This window comes from Phoxinus phoxinus, assembly GCF_949152265.1.
Source record: "Phoxinus phoxinus genome assembly, chromosome: 2".
Taxonomy (NCBI): domain Eukaryota; kingdom Metazoa; phylum Chordata; class Actinopteri; order Cypriniformes; family Leuciscidae; genus Phoxinus; species Phoxinus phoxinus.
In genome coordinates, this window is record NC_136877.1 from 9,915,553 (window position 1) to 9,931,721 (window position 16,169).

At 35.6% G+C, this 16,169-nt stretch overlaps 1 protein-coding gene across 1 annotated transcript; it reads right to left on the minus strand.

Moving 5' to 3' along the window:
- Positions 1-1,399: 1,399 nt before the first annotated feature.
- Positions 1,400-16,159, minus strand: acer2 (alkaline ceramidase 2). The gene is made up of 6 exons (XM_079595735.1): positions 15,741-16,159; positions 15,464-15,578; positions 12,711-12,852; positions 12,444-12,581; positions 5,934-6,071; positions 1,400-4,911 (listed from the first exon to the last, which is right to left on the minus strand). Exons 1-6 carry the CDS (start codon positions 15,843-15,845, stop codon positions 4,725-4,727), a joined length of 825 nt encoding a protein of 274 aa, XP_079451861.1. The 5' UTR covers positions 15,846-16,159; the 3' UTR covers positions 1,400-4,724.
- Between the last annotated feature and the right edge of the window lie 10 nt (positions 16,160-16,169).

Here is a 16,169-nt window from a genome sequence, read left to right on the forward strand (position 1 = left end):
TATTGCTGAAGTAAGAGGCTGCATCAGAAATCACATACCGGTACTTCCCTAGTAGGCGAAAAACAGTATGTGACAAAACAAGTATGGAATTCATAAAAGAGTTGGCAAAAAGTACCCGGATGACCTACTACTTCTGACGAGATCCTGAAGTGTGCATAATCGACACTTCACTGTCCCATGAGGCCACGGGACAGGATTTGTGAATGCTAGTGAAGCGAGGTAACTGATGCTGGTAGGCCCAGATTGCATTCATACAGAACATACTTTTTAGCTGTCGTGAAGTAATTATTAATAAGTATGCAACATCAGACGCAGCCTTGAGGTTTCTTCTCCTGCGTCCTATTCTTCTGCGATTCAAAATGCAAAATGCAGTTAAAAAAAAGGTTTATTTGAGATGCTCCCTCTACTGTACAGGCATGAGTTTGCATTACCTTCAGCCTGAGCCTTTGTGCATCCTCCTATCCTTTCCTGGTGTCTTAGCTCCTCCCCCTTATTATGCGAGGGACAGATCCACCTACAGTATGTTCCTCAGAAAGCTTCCTCGCTCCTCATTCCTCGCGGTGCAAAATACCTGAGATGTCCTTCAAGATGGCTCGGTTTCAGGGTCACGGTCGTGGGCTGGAGGACGGAGGACGGAGGAGCGAGGAAACATATATTTGAGTATTGAAAAGCACCCTTGGTGTGAAAGGGTCTTTACATTAGCCATAAGCAGAACTTTTTTTGTTATTATAAAACAAAACAAGCCCAGCCCAGGTGAGAAAAAGTAATGCAATGCATTACTTTCCGTAATTTAGTAACGCAAAGTTACTTTTTTTAGGGAGTAGCTCAATATTATAAAACATTACTTTTTATACTTCTACTCAGAAATAAGCTGGTACATTACTCAAGGGGTCAGTACATGTCCATGTTAGAAAGTGTTTTTAGAAGGGAATGTGCATTAGGTTAGGTTGATTGTTTTCAGCATGAACATTTTAAGAAAGACATGCACTGTTCAAACGTGTTAATTTGCAGCATGTTTTTATTAAATCAGTGTAAAAATACAATCAAACTCATTTGGTTACAAAATCATGAATCAGTGGTAGTTACAAAATTATTAATTGGTTATCGCAAAAATAAATAGTCTTTGTATAATTGGTCCCTGGGTTGCATCTGGATCCGGGTGACACACACACACACACACACACACATATTCACACAAGTTATAGCCATTGAATGGCTTACAGTACATATTGTGCATTGCTTGAGCAGAAAGTTACACAAAAATACAAAATCTCTCTGCTGCTCTTTGAGAAAACCCTGGATAAGTGGCAAAAACATTGAGAAACTGAGGTAATGTTCAGTTTCTCTTAATATTGATGCAATTTTGTGGCATTGGAAGAAAGCAGCAAGAAGTCATAGAACGTGTCATTTGTGTATAAACCACAACTGAATTTGTGTTTTTATTGCATACTGTGTTTTTGGCATTTCATCCTTCAATAAATCATTTAGATAAGGGGTCCAATCTGCTCCTGGAGGGCCGCTGTCCTGCAGAGTTTAGCTCCAACTTGCCTCAACACACACTTCTCTTAAAGGCAAGCCTGCAACCTTAGCCGAAAAAAGCGCGACGCCTGCTAATGCTGCGGTAGGCAGGGAAGAACAAGAGCCTGTTGTTTTAATGGATGACAATGGAGGAGAGGCATCACTACGCTGAATAAAATGCTTTTGTGAGGAAATAGCTTATTTAATGAGTCGACAGCCCATCGGCTAATCTAACATATTTGCTGTTAAACATTGTTTTGGATTGATCTAGTTTTAGAGTTTACACTGAAAAAAAAATGCAGTTTCATAAGAGAAGTCACGGACAATTGCGCGACAGGTATGATTCAGTTCACGGCACTTCTCATTCATTTCTATGGTATCTTCAAATGGTGATTGACTGTTGCCTGAAATTCAATGCCGTCCAGGCTGTAATGCGATTGGTTATCAAGGCACATGTGATCCAAGTTAGCCGTTACGCTTTCTCCAGTGGTAGAGCCACAGACCCTTGTATATCCCAATAATAAAACCGTATCTGTTTTCTAGTAGATCAGCTGGTTCAGGTGTTTAATTGGTGTGTGAGCTGAACTCTGCAGGACAGTGAGGAGGATTGGACTCTGCAGGACAGTGAGGAGGACTGGACACCCCTTATTTAATTAGATTATATAGAGTGGTGCAGGTATGACATCACTTTGTAGGCCAGAACGTGGAAGCGAGTTAGCATTTTACCACTTATCTTTCCAAAGACAATGGGTTTTTGAATGGGGGTTTGGTTAAATGGCTGAAATAAGGTCTGTGGTGAACACGAGCTCAAGAGACTTTCACGTTTTATTCTACGACATAAAATAAATCTGTATTCTGTACTACCCTACTCGCGATTCTTTCAAGCGGTTAAGTGTCTTGAAAAAGGCGGTTGCTAACAAGTGTCTAAATGGGACTATAGAGGCTGTCGGGGAGATCGAACATCATCACGGTAACCCGGTAAACTCAGTCCGCTTTACAGCCTCATTGTGTATAATTGTGCTCTTATTGTAACCTATTGTTACCTAAACTATTGTTACGCAAACGTTCTGGAAAAATGTTTTTAGATAAGTGTTGTAGTTCTTTTATAGCCTTCTTTTAGCTTTTAACTTCTGGAGACTACATTTATAGGCTTCAAAATTCATAAAAGTTGTGTTCATCTGTGATAATTATCTTGATGGACAAAACCGGTAAGTATCATAAACTTTTGTTGATCACAAAGCTTGTTTTTTTGTGATAATCCAAAAGCCTATGGAAAAATCCTATTGGGTTTTTGTCGAGGGAACCAGTGTGACGCTAACTGTCGGTTGGCCTACAAAGTGACTTCATACCTGCACCACTCCATTTTGCAATCCAAATTCATAATCCATCGGTCAACGGCAATTTGTTCTTTGACAGATAAAGATACAAACTGTAAAGGCGTTTGTACAGTAATGTAAGGTTAGACTAAGTGAGGAAAAATAAAAGGTAAAAAAATTAATGTTCGTCTATGAGAAGGCAATACTAACAGGCTATATATAAATATATACACTTCTATCTGAAGACATTCAGTAAAGGACAAACTTTCATTCTCAAGAGAACATTCCTTTACATTTAGTTCATCTATTTTCATGCAGTTTTAAAGTCTTCTGTCCAATACCTTCCATTCATTTTCACAGTAGTGCAACATGGCTTAACATATCTAGATAAAAAAAACATCCAGTTTATGCTGCGTTAAACATTAACATCATAAACTCAGCATAGAGGTACAGTATCAGGCCTTATCCTGTATTAACTCTGACAGTTGGTGAAGAAGATTGTGTGTCCTACAGGTATTCATAATAAAGGTGCACTAACTCATTTTTTTACACTTAAAAGTTTTAAACCTAAATGTATTATTAGCTATTTTGGCAAATATGTTTAAAATTATGTACCATGAGATAAAGGCTGTTAATAAGGCAGGTTGCAGGATCACATGACCAGCTGAATAATACAACATGAATAGAAATAAATAAATTGTTAATAAATGATGTTATTGAAAAAATGTTTGTGATTAGAGAATTTCTACAATGACACATTTTCCATCCACACCCATAGGTGTCAGACTCATAAAGTCCAAGACCATTGTCATATCAGCCAGTAAAACAAAGAAAAATCACTTAGTGCACCTTTTCATTTTAAATGTATACACTGTTATGTCAAAAAAAGTAACTAGTAGAACTACTGTGAAAAAACATGCTTTGTGTTAACATAGTTATATCATATTAATCTATGGCTGTGCTACCTTATTATAGGTGAAGTTTAAAATAAGATTTTAACAATGTTAATTTACAAAAAACATTACTATTATCATATTTAATTTCAGCCTCAATTGCTAGTGTGCACATCACATCTGTTTTAAAATCCCCATCTTATTTCTTATATAAACTACAGGCTAAAAGTTCGGAAGAAATATATTTTTTTAAATGTTTTTGAAAGAAGTCTCTTCTGCTCACCAAGGCTGCTGTTATTTAACCAAAAATACAGTAAAAAAAATAAGTTGAAAAATATTAGCACAATTTAAAACCATGTAACCATGGTTCTTATTATCATCAGTTTCGAACACAGTTTTTGGCAGTTAATATTTTTGTGGAAAAAATTATATATTTTTTCATGATTTTTTCGATAAATAGAAAGTTCAAAAGAACAGCATTTATTTAAAATAGAAATCTTTTGTAACACTAAAAATGACTTTATTGTCACTTTTGATAAATTTAATGCATCCTTGCTGAATAAAAGTTTTTTTTGTTTTTTATTAAGCAGCAAAAACTGGTTTCAACATTGAATATAATAACAAATGTTTCTTGAGCATAAAATCTAAATATTATTGTGAAGGATCATAAACAGTTATTTCAGTTTTCACATACCTGTAAATGCACCCTTGGTGAGCAGAAGAGACTTCTTTCAAAAACATTATTAAATCTGAATTATTCCAAACATTTGACAGGTAGTAACACCATGTATAGTTATAACATGAAATCCTGGATCACTCAGAATTTATCCCAAAGTAAACTTAAAGCTCTATTTGTGCAGTTAAGACACTAAATACTCTAAATCTTCCCCCAAAAACAAAACCTTACAAATCCACATGCAAAAACAAGATTCTCCTTTGTGTGAATGTCTATAACAAAGTGCATTGAAGTGTAGTCAGACACCTTAGGAAGCACAGGTTAAGTCACCTTAATCGAGGGCTTCCTGTGCACACAGAGAAGAGTGACGTATGGCACCCCGATAAAAGCCCATTTCTCGCTGGGCCAGAATTTGACCACGGGCCCCTGCTCTGGAGCCTCAGACGCCGCGTCAAAATAAGCAAAACAAACACATCCCAGGTAGGACGCCAAGCAGATGAGGATATGCCTAAACAGATGCATAAAGGGGAGAAATGAACAGCAAATTATATATTATAACAATAATCAAATAATAATAATTTATTGATTTTTTATTTTTATTTTTTTACAATGGATATCAGCCCACAAATCTTTACAGTTATATGAGACATAACGTTTTCAGTTTACAAACATTTCAGAATCTTCACTTTTGGGTGAACTACACTGAACAAAAAAAAAAGTGGTGTAGAATTTACTTTCAAAAATTACAGTTTTCACTCAGAAACTTCAGTAATAATTACAAAGAAAATGTAAGTAAAACATTGAATTAAATGTGAAATTTTGAAGAAACAATGTAAAATGTATTCTTACAATCTTTTATTTACAACTTCAATTTTTTTTATTTTTTTTTACAGTGTATTAGTGTATCTGTTTAAATGTAGGTGGAAAATGTTAAGAATAAGGTATTCTCTTCTGTATTACATTTATTAAAGTACATCAGTGTTATTTTAATATCATTTAGACACTATTTGATTTTATATTAATTATCATATAAAAAATTATATAATTCTGTAATTATATTAATGTTTTCATTTTTGTATTTTCTGTTTTCATTTTCATTTCTTATTATTTTTCTTAATATGTCAAAAATATTTTTTATTTCAGTTTTAATGTGTTGTTTTAGTGAATTAAGTTCAACTAAATGAATACGGTCGCCTTGGCAACTACGGTAGTTTAAATAAAATATGTTTTTTTTTTACTTCAGTTAAAATGTTTTTAATGGCTTTAGTTCTTAGTAATAGCTCTAAATTAATTTCTTCATTTAAATTTTTTCACTTTTGTGATTTCATTAATTAGTAGCTACTTCCAAACCCCCCTCACTTCACTCACGAACAACAGTTTGGGAAACCCTGCTCTACAGGAAAAGTACGGTACATAGAGTAAAGCAATGTTGCGTTGTGTTGACAATGCTCACTTTGGCTTACTTGTACAATATGTGCAGCACACTGAGCATGCACACAAGGTGCTATATGATCTGACAAGTGCACTTACCAGGCACAGTGTAGATACGGGAAGTTGACAGATGACCACATCTCACAGAAAATGCGATCACTGATCCAGCACACGAGTGCAAGAGTCCACCACAGGCCAGACAGCAGACCCAGCTTGAACACGCGCAGGTTGTCGCACCTACAGACATTATAAACACAAGCAGGATGTGTTTGATTAAAGTCCGTGTGAACCGGAAGTTGCAAACGACTTTTCTCCAGTGTTGTGACGTATTTCCAAGAGAAAGGGAACATTGAACAGAGGGCAGGGTTTTACTCTAGCGCTCCTGCTCTCCATCTCTGACGTCAAACTGACGTCACCAGAAATGGAACGCCATTCCAGACCGGAAGTAATTTTCAGTCTTTGATTAAAGATTACCATGGCAAACTTGCGTTGTGTATTAACTTGCACAGATTAATTGTTCACCACAAGACTAGTAATATGCGCTAACAAGGTAAATAGGGTCAATTTTGATTTAATGTCGACTTTAACAGGTGCTACTGTTCAGACTTAAACTGTCTTGAACAACAGGGTTATTACAGTATGAGCAATACATTTGTTACAGTGTCTATTCATCTTTCTTAACGTTAGCTAATAAAAATACCACTATTCATTGTTAGTTCGTGTTAGCTCAGGTCCATTAAATAATATTAACAGATACAACTTTTGATTTTAACAATGTATTAGTAAATGTTTAAATTAACTAAGATTAATACATGCTTTAGGAGTTCATTAGTTAACTACGTAGTTAATGTTAACAAATGGATTCTTATTGTAAAGTCTTATTACTAAAACCATGTTTTAACTTGAAATAAAATAACAAGCAACACTTCTCATTTTCATTTAGTTTAACTTGATGTACTAAAATAACTAAACACAACGAACTGAAATAAATGGATATAAAAAATGTAAATAAATATTAAAAGAACTATATAAATAGAAAATAGTATCTCAATGATACTAATAAAACATGCCACACAACCAGTCAAATAGTGCAGCTTTTGGAAGATGTACTATTACTTTTAGTACAAGTGATTGCACTCACGATTATATCCACATCTGATATAGCATTGGATAAAATGGCCAACAGCCTGTTTGCTTGACATGAAATAACTGTAAATGATGTGGTTTCATTCGAGAGTGATCTTCGTCATGATTTTTCCCAGATGGGATCACGCTGTTGATCATTTTCACAGTCCTGCCCACACACAACCAACCAAATCTCTCTTGTTATAACGGTAAACAAACACGGCAGCTAACAGATGAATGTTTCTTGCACAGCCGTAATTACAGACAGCCGTGGAAGTGTTGTCATTGTTTATTAAAACTAAAACTATTTGAATTGATGAAAGCGATTTTTAATAAAGCTGAAATTAAATTAAATAGAATTATTATTAAGGTGTTAGTAAGGTTGTTCTTTGTAAAACTGCTTAAAATAATATGTATTGTAGAAAGAAATACATTGAATTGAGTGTGAAAACATTGAAAATGTGCAAACAATGTAATTTCTATTAAAAATATGTCTCAAATATGAGGAAAAGACGTATATTGAAAGGAAAGGACAAAGGATGTGAAATAAACACACTGAGAACTTTAGCGTATTAGATAAAAAATATATGTGGACAAAGTTTGCAGTTTGGTGACATTTGCAGTTTTATTTATTTTTTATAAATCGTAATATATTGCTATATATGATCACAATACTCAGCATATCACAAAATGTTTGAAATTGCAATAATATTATACCGTGGATTAAGTATATATCGTGATAATATAGTATCATGAGCCTCTGGTGTTTCCCACCCCTAGTCTAGTCATATCTGTAAACAACACTAAGAGAAACCTAGTCACTTTGACGTGTGTATGCTGAAGTTGCGTAGGTTAGTTCAGCTTAGAACGAGCGAGAAAGGTTGACATGGAGCAGCTAAATCTCCAACCTCTGTTTGTGTATAGATATTTTCCTTTGTAAATAATTACTTTCTTTAATCCTTTCCACATTTTGTTGATCATAGCACTCTGCCTTTCCCGCTTATCTTATTCCCTCTCCCAGTGTTTTATTAGTAGCAATTGCCAAAGAGTTGGTTTAATGTGAAAAAATATGACCTGGTTTCACAGACAGGGTGAATAGCTTTTATAAACATGCCTTAGAAAAAAAAAAACTAGTCTGACATGTTTCTTGTCCACGACACAACAGGAATTTAGGAGTCAAAATCGCATAAATTGACTGAGTACATAACAGACCAAAATATTGTGTAGTCTGAACCCGGCATTACAGAGTTCATTGTAAAGCATTATCTATTTTGAAGGGTCGTTTAATAATGCAAGGAAGTACCGTGTTTATTAATGGGTGCAGCTACATTAACGTCTTTAGCTAGTCAGCTTGAGATCCTTTCCATCTAAACTGGTTATATCTCTTTAGCCTTGAGGTGAATGTTGGATGTGAGCCGTAGGATAATCTCTCTCTTTTTTTTTTGTTATGAGAAAGAACCACAATCATCCGCACAGTCGCGCAGAGCCAAAGCACAACCAAAACAATGTACTTTCACAAAGTGCATGCAGGCTAAAAAGTTACATAGAGTACCTTTAAACTAAAAAAACTTAAATGAAAATTAGTAATGTTCCATGGCAACTTACTGCAATAAAAATAAAGTTAAACAGAAATATAACAAATTTACAAGCTTTATTACTATAAAATTACTAAAACTTAAAAATATTAATCAATTATTTAATTGTAAAAGATCAGTGCAGTGGCCAATTAAAAATAATTTTGAAAAGAGCTCTATGATAAAAAAAAAATTTGAGTGATGAAACCAATTCTGAAGGCATGCTGTGTTGAGAATGAAAAAAAAAAGAGCGCTAGCGGGTGGTGTAAAAATAGTGAGGAGAGAGAGAGAGAGAGAGAGAGAGAGAGGGAGGGAGAGAGAGAGAGAGAGAGAGAGAGAGAGAGAGAGAGAGAGAGAGAGAGAGAGAGAGAGAGAGAGAGAGAGAGAGGGAGGGAGGGAGGGAGGAAGTGCAAACTGTTACTCAGACAAACTGAAAAACAAAGCCTTGAAGTACACTTCAGCATACTTAAAAAAAAAGAGCACTTATTATAGAAATAAAATACTTAAGTGTGAACTGAATATGGTGATTGGACACTTTAACTGCAATTCAATTTGAATGCAATATAGTTTAAATTTATATTAAATGCAATTTGCTGAACTTTAGAGTGCTTTTTGACACATTTAAAAAGGACCGTTTCTATTGAACTTTTATGCCATGCATTTAAATATTTGTAATCACACACTTGTAACAATGAAGTTGCACTTTATTTTAAGGTGATGTAGTAACATTGTACTTACTCATAATATACTCATTAATTACATGTACTTACTATAGAGTTATGGTTAGAGTTTGGTAGTTATTTGTAATTATGCATAATTTACTCTTACTACTATATTAAGTACATGTAGTAACGTGTAACTACGACGTCACCTTAAAATAAAGTGTTGCAATATATTAGGTTTAAATGTAAAATTGAATAACACACTACAGTTAAAATTATAATCAAGTATTCCATCCAGACCATTACTGTGTGAGAAACGTCCTGTTGTTGTACTTCCTGTATTTATTTAACAACATTTTCTGGACATTAATAACACAATATTGACCTTAGCAAGAATGTTGCATCCTTTTAATTTATGACTGTCCATTAAGCAGGAGGACACATGAAGACTAGGGCCAAAACAAAAAGCATTCGATACAATGGAACTGAGACACAAAGTCCAAGCTATTTAGGAGACAGGAACGGTAGAAATTAAAAATACCCTAATATATACACTTAATATATATATATATATATATATATATATACAATACGAGTTGTCATGCGTTAGTTCCTAATGTATAAGCGCACAGTGATCTTCTGTTGTACCTAACTAAAACTACAAACTCATACATGGTTTGCTGTAAGATAAAAGCTACATCTAACCGGTCCGAACGCAGAGAGAAACGCTATCAGGAAACCACAGCAGTGCATCTCATTTTCAGGAAGCCGCTGATAAGCCTGTTTCTTCATCTACAGAGCAAATTAACTCTATGCATATCTGGACAGGGTTTCCTGAGGCCAGAGGATTTCAAGCATGTGTGCTAAAAAACTAATTTCACATTGGATCTCTTTAAGAACAAAAAGTATCAGTGTGGTGTTGTGTTTTAGGACAACCACACTGTCTGTTTAGTTGAACTTATGTTCAAAGGTCAATAGACAGTTTGAAACTTAACTTAAAGAGATCGTTCACCCAAAAATCATCATTTACTCACCCTCAGTTGTTCCAAACCTGTATAAATGTATTTGTTCTGTTAAACACAAAGGAAGATATTTAGAAGAATGTGAGAAACTGAACAGTTCTGGAGCAGAACTTTTTTTCTCCTACTATGGTAGTCAATGGTGCCCCAAAGCAGCATGGTCACAAACTGTCTTCAAAATATCTTCTTTTATGTTGAGCAGAACAAAGAAATTTAAACAGATTTGGAACAAATTGAGGGTGAGTAAATGATGACAGAATTTTCATTTTTGGGTGAGCTATCCCTTTAATAAACTACATTTAGGATGTTCTGAAGAAAATGTGAGTGGCCCACCCTCAAGATGGGTCCCTTGTTTAATGTACATCTTATTTTATTTTTATACCTGTTTTATGGTCTTCCAGGTGCAAATCATAAGTTTACTTAACGAGAGTACACTTTATTAACTATGTCTCTTAACACACTTAAGTACACTTTTAAAAAGAGCACTTCTTAATAATGTCAAATTAAAAGTTTTACTTTAAATGTGCAGTAGGTGATTCTCTACAGAAACATTTTTGTTATGCTGGTTGAAAGTCTCCTCATATCCCGATAGCAATCACTATGTTAAGCGGCCTAAATGTATTTTTATAGATTTATTTTATCTGTGGAAGGCGTAGGACCATAAAATGTTCGTTTAATATTTGCATCCGGTCCGAATGAAATGATAGCATGCGTTTCCTATCAGTCAACGTGTGTTTGCATCCCACTGCGCTGCCTGTTCACGCAGACATCATACGTCGTCAACGCGTTTCACGTAAGCTGTGCAGACAGAGCGAGAATGGCAGGCAAACAGCAACAACCTTTCCTTCTGAACCAACAACAAGTGGCAAGTATAGCCCTATATGCAGATAATTCAATGAGATTAGACACTGCATGTCCTGAAATCGCATATGAATAAGGCTGAAATACAATGCATTCCTTTTTACTTTATGTCAACAGGTCAACTTCTGAATTGGAGTCGTATATAAATATATCATATAAATGTAAATATAAACTATAATACATTTTCATTTAATACCCACTAACATTCAATTAGGTGTCCGAAAACATTACATTCAGTTTGCACTTAAGTATTTTCTTTTAAAATATATTATTTTCATAATAATAAGTACTCTTTTTAAAAGTATGCTAAAGTGTATTTTTCACAAGGAGCAGCACACAAAACATGAGGGACAAGTTAAGCGACCCACAGGGTAATACTAATAGGGAAAAACAGCTCATTTGAAGCTGGAAACCACACTCAAAAAATTTAATTAAGGACAACTTTTCCACAAAATTGAATTACATTTTTCCAACAAAATCTAATTTGTTTGAAATGATTTGTTGTAATCTTGTTGTATGAACTTAAATTAATTTACCGGTAGTCAATCCTGCTAGATAAAGTTTAGTCAGGTAAGTTTTTGTCCTGCCTAAAATCACCAACATTATAATTGTAGCTAATTTGACTCTACAATGCTAGATGTTACTAGTTTTCTATTTAATTAAAACCACTTTTTATAGAGTAATGTTAAATATTACTTGTGCAGTTCTGTGAGGTTTAATGAACATAAACAGTATACTGAGTGCCCACAACCTCAACGCAGTCGCCACTCTTCTGCATAATGGTAACCACAAAATTCAAAACATTACAGAAAGTCCTCTAAGTTTCTAACATAACTGTAAACACTAACATTAACTAACAACATCTTTCCATTCACTGAAAAACACATAAAATAACACTTTAATCCCTAAATATATGCAGTCCCTTGCAAAGCATGCTGGGAACTCCACTGCCCAGTTAGATGTCAACAAAAATTATTCATGTAGTTTTCACACAAATTAATTAAGTAAACTTCTGTTTTAAATATATTAGGTTGATTGGACACAATTAAATTAAGTTGTGACAAAATATTAAACAATCGTGTTACTTTTGCTTATTTTAATTAATTAAATTTAACAAGAGGCCAAAATTATTATTTTTGAGTGCATGTGCTTTCCTATACATTAAATCCAATTCATATTACAAATACAAGACTGCCTTTAAAATATGCTTTACGTATAGGGACTTTGAATATAAATAAAGACATATAAAGGCTATTTAAAGGGAGCTGTCACTGTGATTTGAAATGAACATGCACAGCAATAAATATGTAATGCGATAATATGGAAAGCACTAGAGGACTGATGCTGAGTTTCAACAAGCGCACTGACCTCTTTAGCTCAGTGATGAGAAGAGCAGTGCACGGGATTCCCAGCGTCATGAGAGAGATGGAGTTTATCGCTGGCTTGATGAAGGCCAGACAGGTGGTGATCCCTGAGAGAATGCCGATGACCATCTTAAACCTCGATCTAGTGACAAACAGGGAAAAGGAAAAACATGGAGAAACTAGAGAAAAGCAGTGCAGAACGTTGTGCAGAATCGCTATCTACAAGTACATTTCGATCAAAATGTGCATGCTTGTGGATATGAGAGCACACCTGTCTTTACGGAATATCCTGGGAAGATATCTCTTGGGAAACCACATGCCGATGGCACACATGAGCACCCACAGTATGGCCAGTTCATCCAGCATCTGCCCCAGGAAGCTCAGCGTAGCATGGAAATAAGTGGAGCCTATACCTAAAGGACAGCCGTATGATTGTACATTAAAAAACGAACAAACAAATGTTTTGAATTTCATTTTAAATAATGTTAAATTTTGGAGTAAAGTGCGCCGTTTCATTGACTTCTCTTGAAAAGAACTACACTATAGCATATTATTAATAAGAGTACTGATACGTTTATTTAAAATATATAATAATAATGTTTTCGGACAGTTAACTGCATGTTACTATAGCTTACATTTATATTAAATGCAATTAGCTGAACTTTAGAATGCTTTTTTAACCACTAAGTAAATCTTTATATTATTTTCAGAATTACTTCTGTTGTCTTGTGTACAGTTGAATATTTTGACAAGCATTTACGGCAAACTTAATGTCAATTCTATTGAAACTTGTGTCATGTATTTGTATTTAATGATGAAGTTGCAATTTAGTGCATATAGTATAGCGCTCTATAAATCAATGTGACTTGATTTTAATTATATTCTTAGAAGATGTTCATATTTCAGCCACTATTTATCCAAAAGCACATAATAATTTGCCAATTAAATCCCAGTTAAAAAAGTCTTCAAAGTGTTCTTATAACATGCCTCCTCCATCACCGCGAACAGCGCTGAATCCCCCAAAGCTCTGTCCTGAAAGAATTCAGCTATGTCGGTGTCTAATCCTTTGACTAAACTCACTGTATTATATGACGGCAAGGAGGACTTTGACTCAAAATCCCACCCGGATTAATTAAGTCAGCAGCTTCTTTTAGAGCGGAAAAACTCTGAAGACATTTGTACAGAGCAGTGTTTGTGCGGAGTTGGCTTCTTTCCCATGCTGCTCCACAGACAGAACTGCCAGCGAGCTTTAAATACACCAGCGGTTTGTTGGGAACAAGTCGCACTCCAGCACAAATCCCGGACCAATTTCCCAAGTGATTGTCTTAACCTCGGTGGTTACAGGACAGAATATAAAGCAGCCCCAAATAGTAAGTAAAAAGGAAGAAGCTTGATAAAACTGCAGCTCTGGTTGTCAGTAAGCAGTGAGGGCGACACCAGTGTGAGAAGGGAAGCTTTTGTAAACCTAAAACTGACAGGGACATAGAGCTTCATTGTTTAAAATATATACGCTTTACAAATGCAGACTTGTGAAGCGCTCGGGTCATGTGAATATTAACACATCTTGCAGACGACCAAGTGAAATGTGGTCTTTGAGGCTTTCTGTAAACTGAACAAAAAGCTCCAATGACAAGGGATCGACTCATGCTGTCCTTAACCCAGTATTAATGTGCTTTGTAACCCATGGTCATTTTTAACCCTGGGTAATGAACCTCAGGTTTCACAGACAAGGCTTAAGCCTAGTCCCAGAATAAAATGCATGTTTGAGCCGTTTTAACTGAAAGTAGCTTGCACTGACATATCTTAAAATGTCACTGCCATTGTTTTGTCTCAAGATGCACCAGTAATGTTTTTTCTAAGGCACTTCTAATCTAAGGCTACTTAAATGTCCTAATTGAACTAAGGCCTAATCCTGGCTTAATATAAACCCTGTCTGTGAAACTAGGCAAAAATGTTTCACACTTATCCAGAGCAGAGCAAGTTTCCTCTGAGGAGGCAAGGGAGGCAGTGGGGGGTTTAGTGAGCAATCAGCGTGGTGAAATTAAAGGATTAGTTCACTTCGGAATTAAAATTTCCTGATAATTTAGTTTACTCACCCCCCATGCCCCACGTCATCCAAGATATTCATGTCTTTCTTTCTTTAGTCGAAAAGTAATAAAGGTTTTTGAGGAAAACATGCCAGGATTTTGCTCCATATAGTGGACTTCAACGGTTAGCAGGTCCAAATTGCAGTTTCAAAGGGCTCTACACGATCCCAGCCGAGAAATAAGGGTCTTATTTAGCGAAACCACCAGTCATTAAAAAAAATTAATTACTTTTTCAACCACTGTGACCAGTATTAACTGAGCTTGATGACAGAGTTGAAAATAAGTTTACTATTGAACAGCTGAACATAAGTTCACACATAAAATATAGTTTAAATGGTTACTGAATTAATTCAGTGAAGACTAGTCAATGTTTTTTTTATTTAATTAATTTCTGTGTAGTAGGCTATTATTTTGGTAGGCTATATTGTTTTTTACATTTGCATAGTTTTTCAATTGTTGTAATTTTCTTATTTTTTATTGTATTATTGACTGTTTCAACTCACTGTTGTTTGTTGACAGTGAAACTTGTCTGAAATAACAGATTAAGGGGTCACAAAAGTTTTGCTTAGGGCCCTCATAAGTCTAGGAACAGCACTAAACTGGGACATAGCCTACATTTACATCTGTTTTCTAAAAAAAAATTGTTTTAACTGTGAGTGTGACATTTCAGTTACACCACTGCGCCACTGATATATAACTGTGCTGTAATACTGAATATTTTACTGAGATAACGTATTTCCTCAGTGGCCCTTCCTGAACTGCTCAGCTATTTCCTGAAGACTAAGTTAGCAATATTCCAGAAAAGGAGGAAGAACGAGTTCACTAACTGCCACCTCCTATGTGCTGAAAAACCTGAGCTCCGGCATACTTGTGTAAGAAGTTACTTTCGGTCACGGTCACTCTTAACAGCTGGAAATAATGAGGGATGAAAATTTACCAACAACCACCAGCAGAGTCCATATGAGATAGATGCCACTGTTGAAATGTGTGGCGTACTGACGAAACAGACACATGAGGATTGGAGGCAAGACGAAAAACAGCACGTTGCTTATCTGAAAAGAGACAAAAACATGTTTGAACATCGTATATGATGTACAAGCAGAGCACAGGCAAAGCAGCCCTAAAGTTTAAAGACTTCGAACTGCCAGCCGCTCATATGTTAGTGACACAATATGGCACATGAAACAAAACAAAGAGAGTGATGACCGACGTACCGTGTTATAAAATTCCGCTATTCCAGGATATATGAGATAATTCCCTTCACACCAATCCACCTCCGAGCTGCCAGCCTGGAGCTGATCCCACAGATGCGCGTCCATCTCTGCGCGTGCACTAGATGCGACCGTGACACTGGCTGAATGTCTTTACACAAAGCGCCGTCGACAGCTGTAACATACGCATGCAGCGACAGTTTATTTTAATCAGTGACTCATGTGTAGTCTTCTTATCTGAGCATGTCATCCTGCCAGATCCAGTCCGAGTCTAATCCAGCTCGCCTGTGTGCGCGTGTGCCGCTTTCTGTCCTTCACTGACTGTACAGCAAGCAATGGCAATAACAACAGAGCAACATGTGATTCGCGCATGCGCAGAGCGGTCGGAGAAAACTCTGCGCTTTTTTTCCAAGTAGTAGCCTACTCTAGTTT

Bases quoted from the DNA above. Each gene is read 5' to 3' on its own strand.
- acer2 (XM_079595735.1), bottom strand. From the start codon at position 15,845: ATGGACGCGCATCTGTGGGATCAGCTCCAGGCTGGCAGCTCGGAGGTG. The intron at 15,579-15,740 runs GTACGTCGGTCA...GTCTCTTTTCAG, and splicing joins TAGCGGAATTTTATAACACG to ATAAGCAACGTGCTGTTTTT. The intron at 12,582-12,710 runs GTGTGCTCTCAT...GTTTGTCACTAG, and splicing joins AGGATATTCCGTAAAGACAG to ATCGAGGTTTAAGATGGTCA.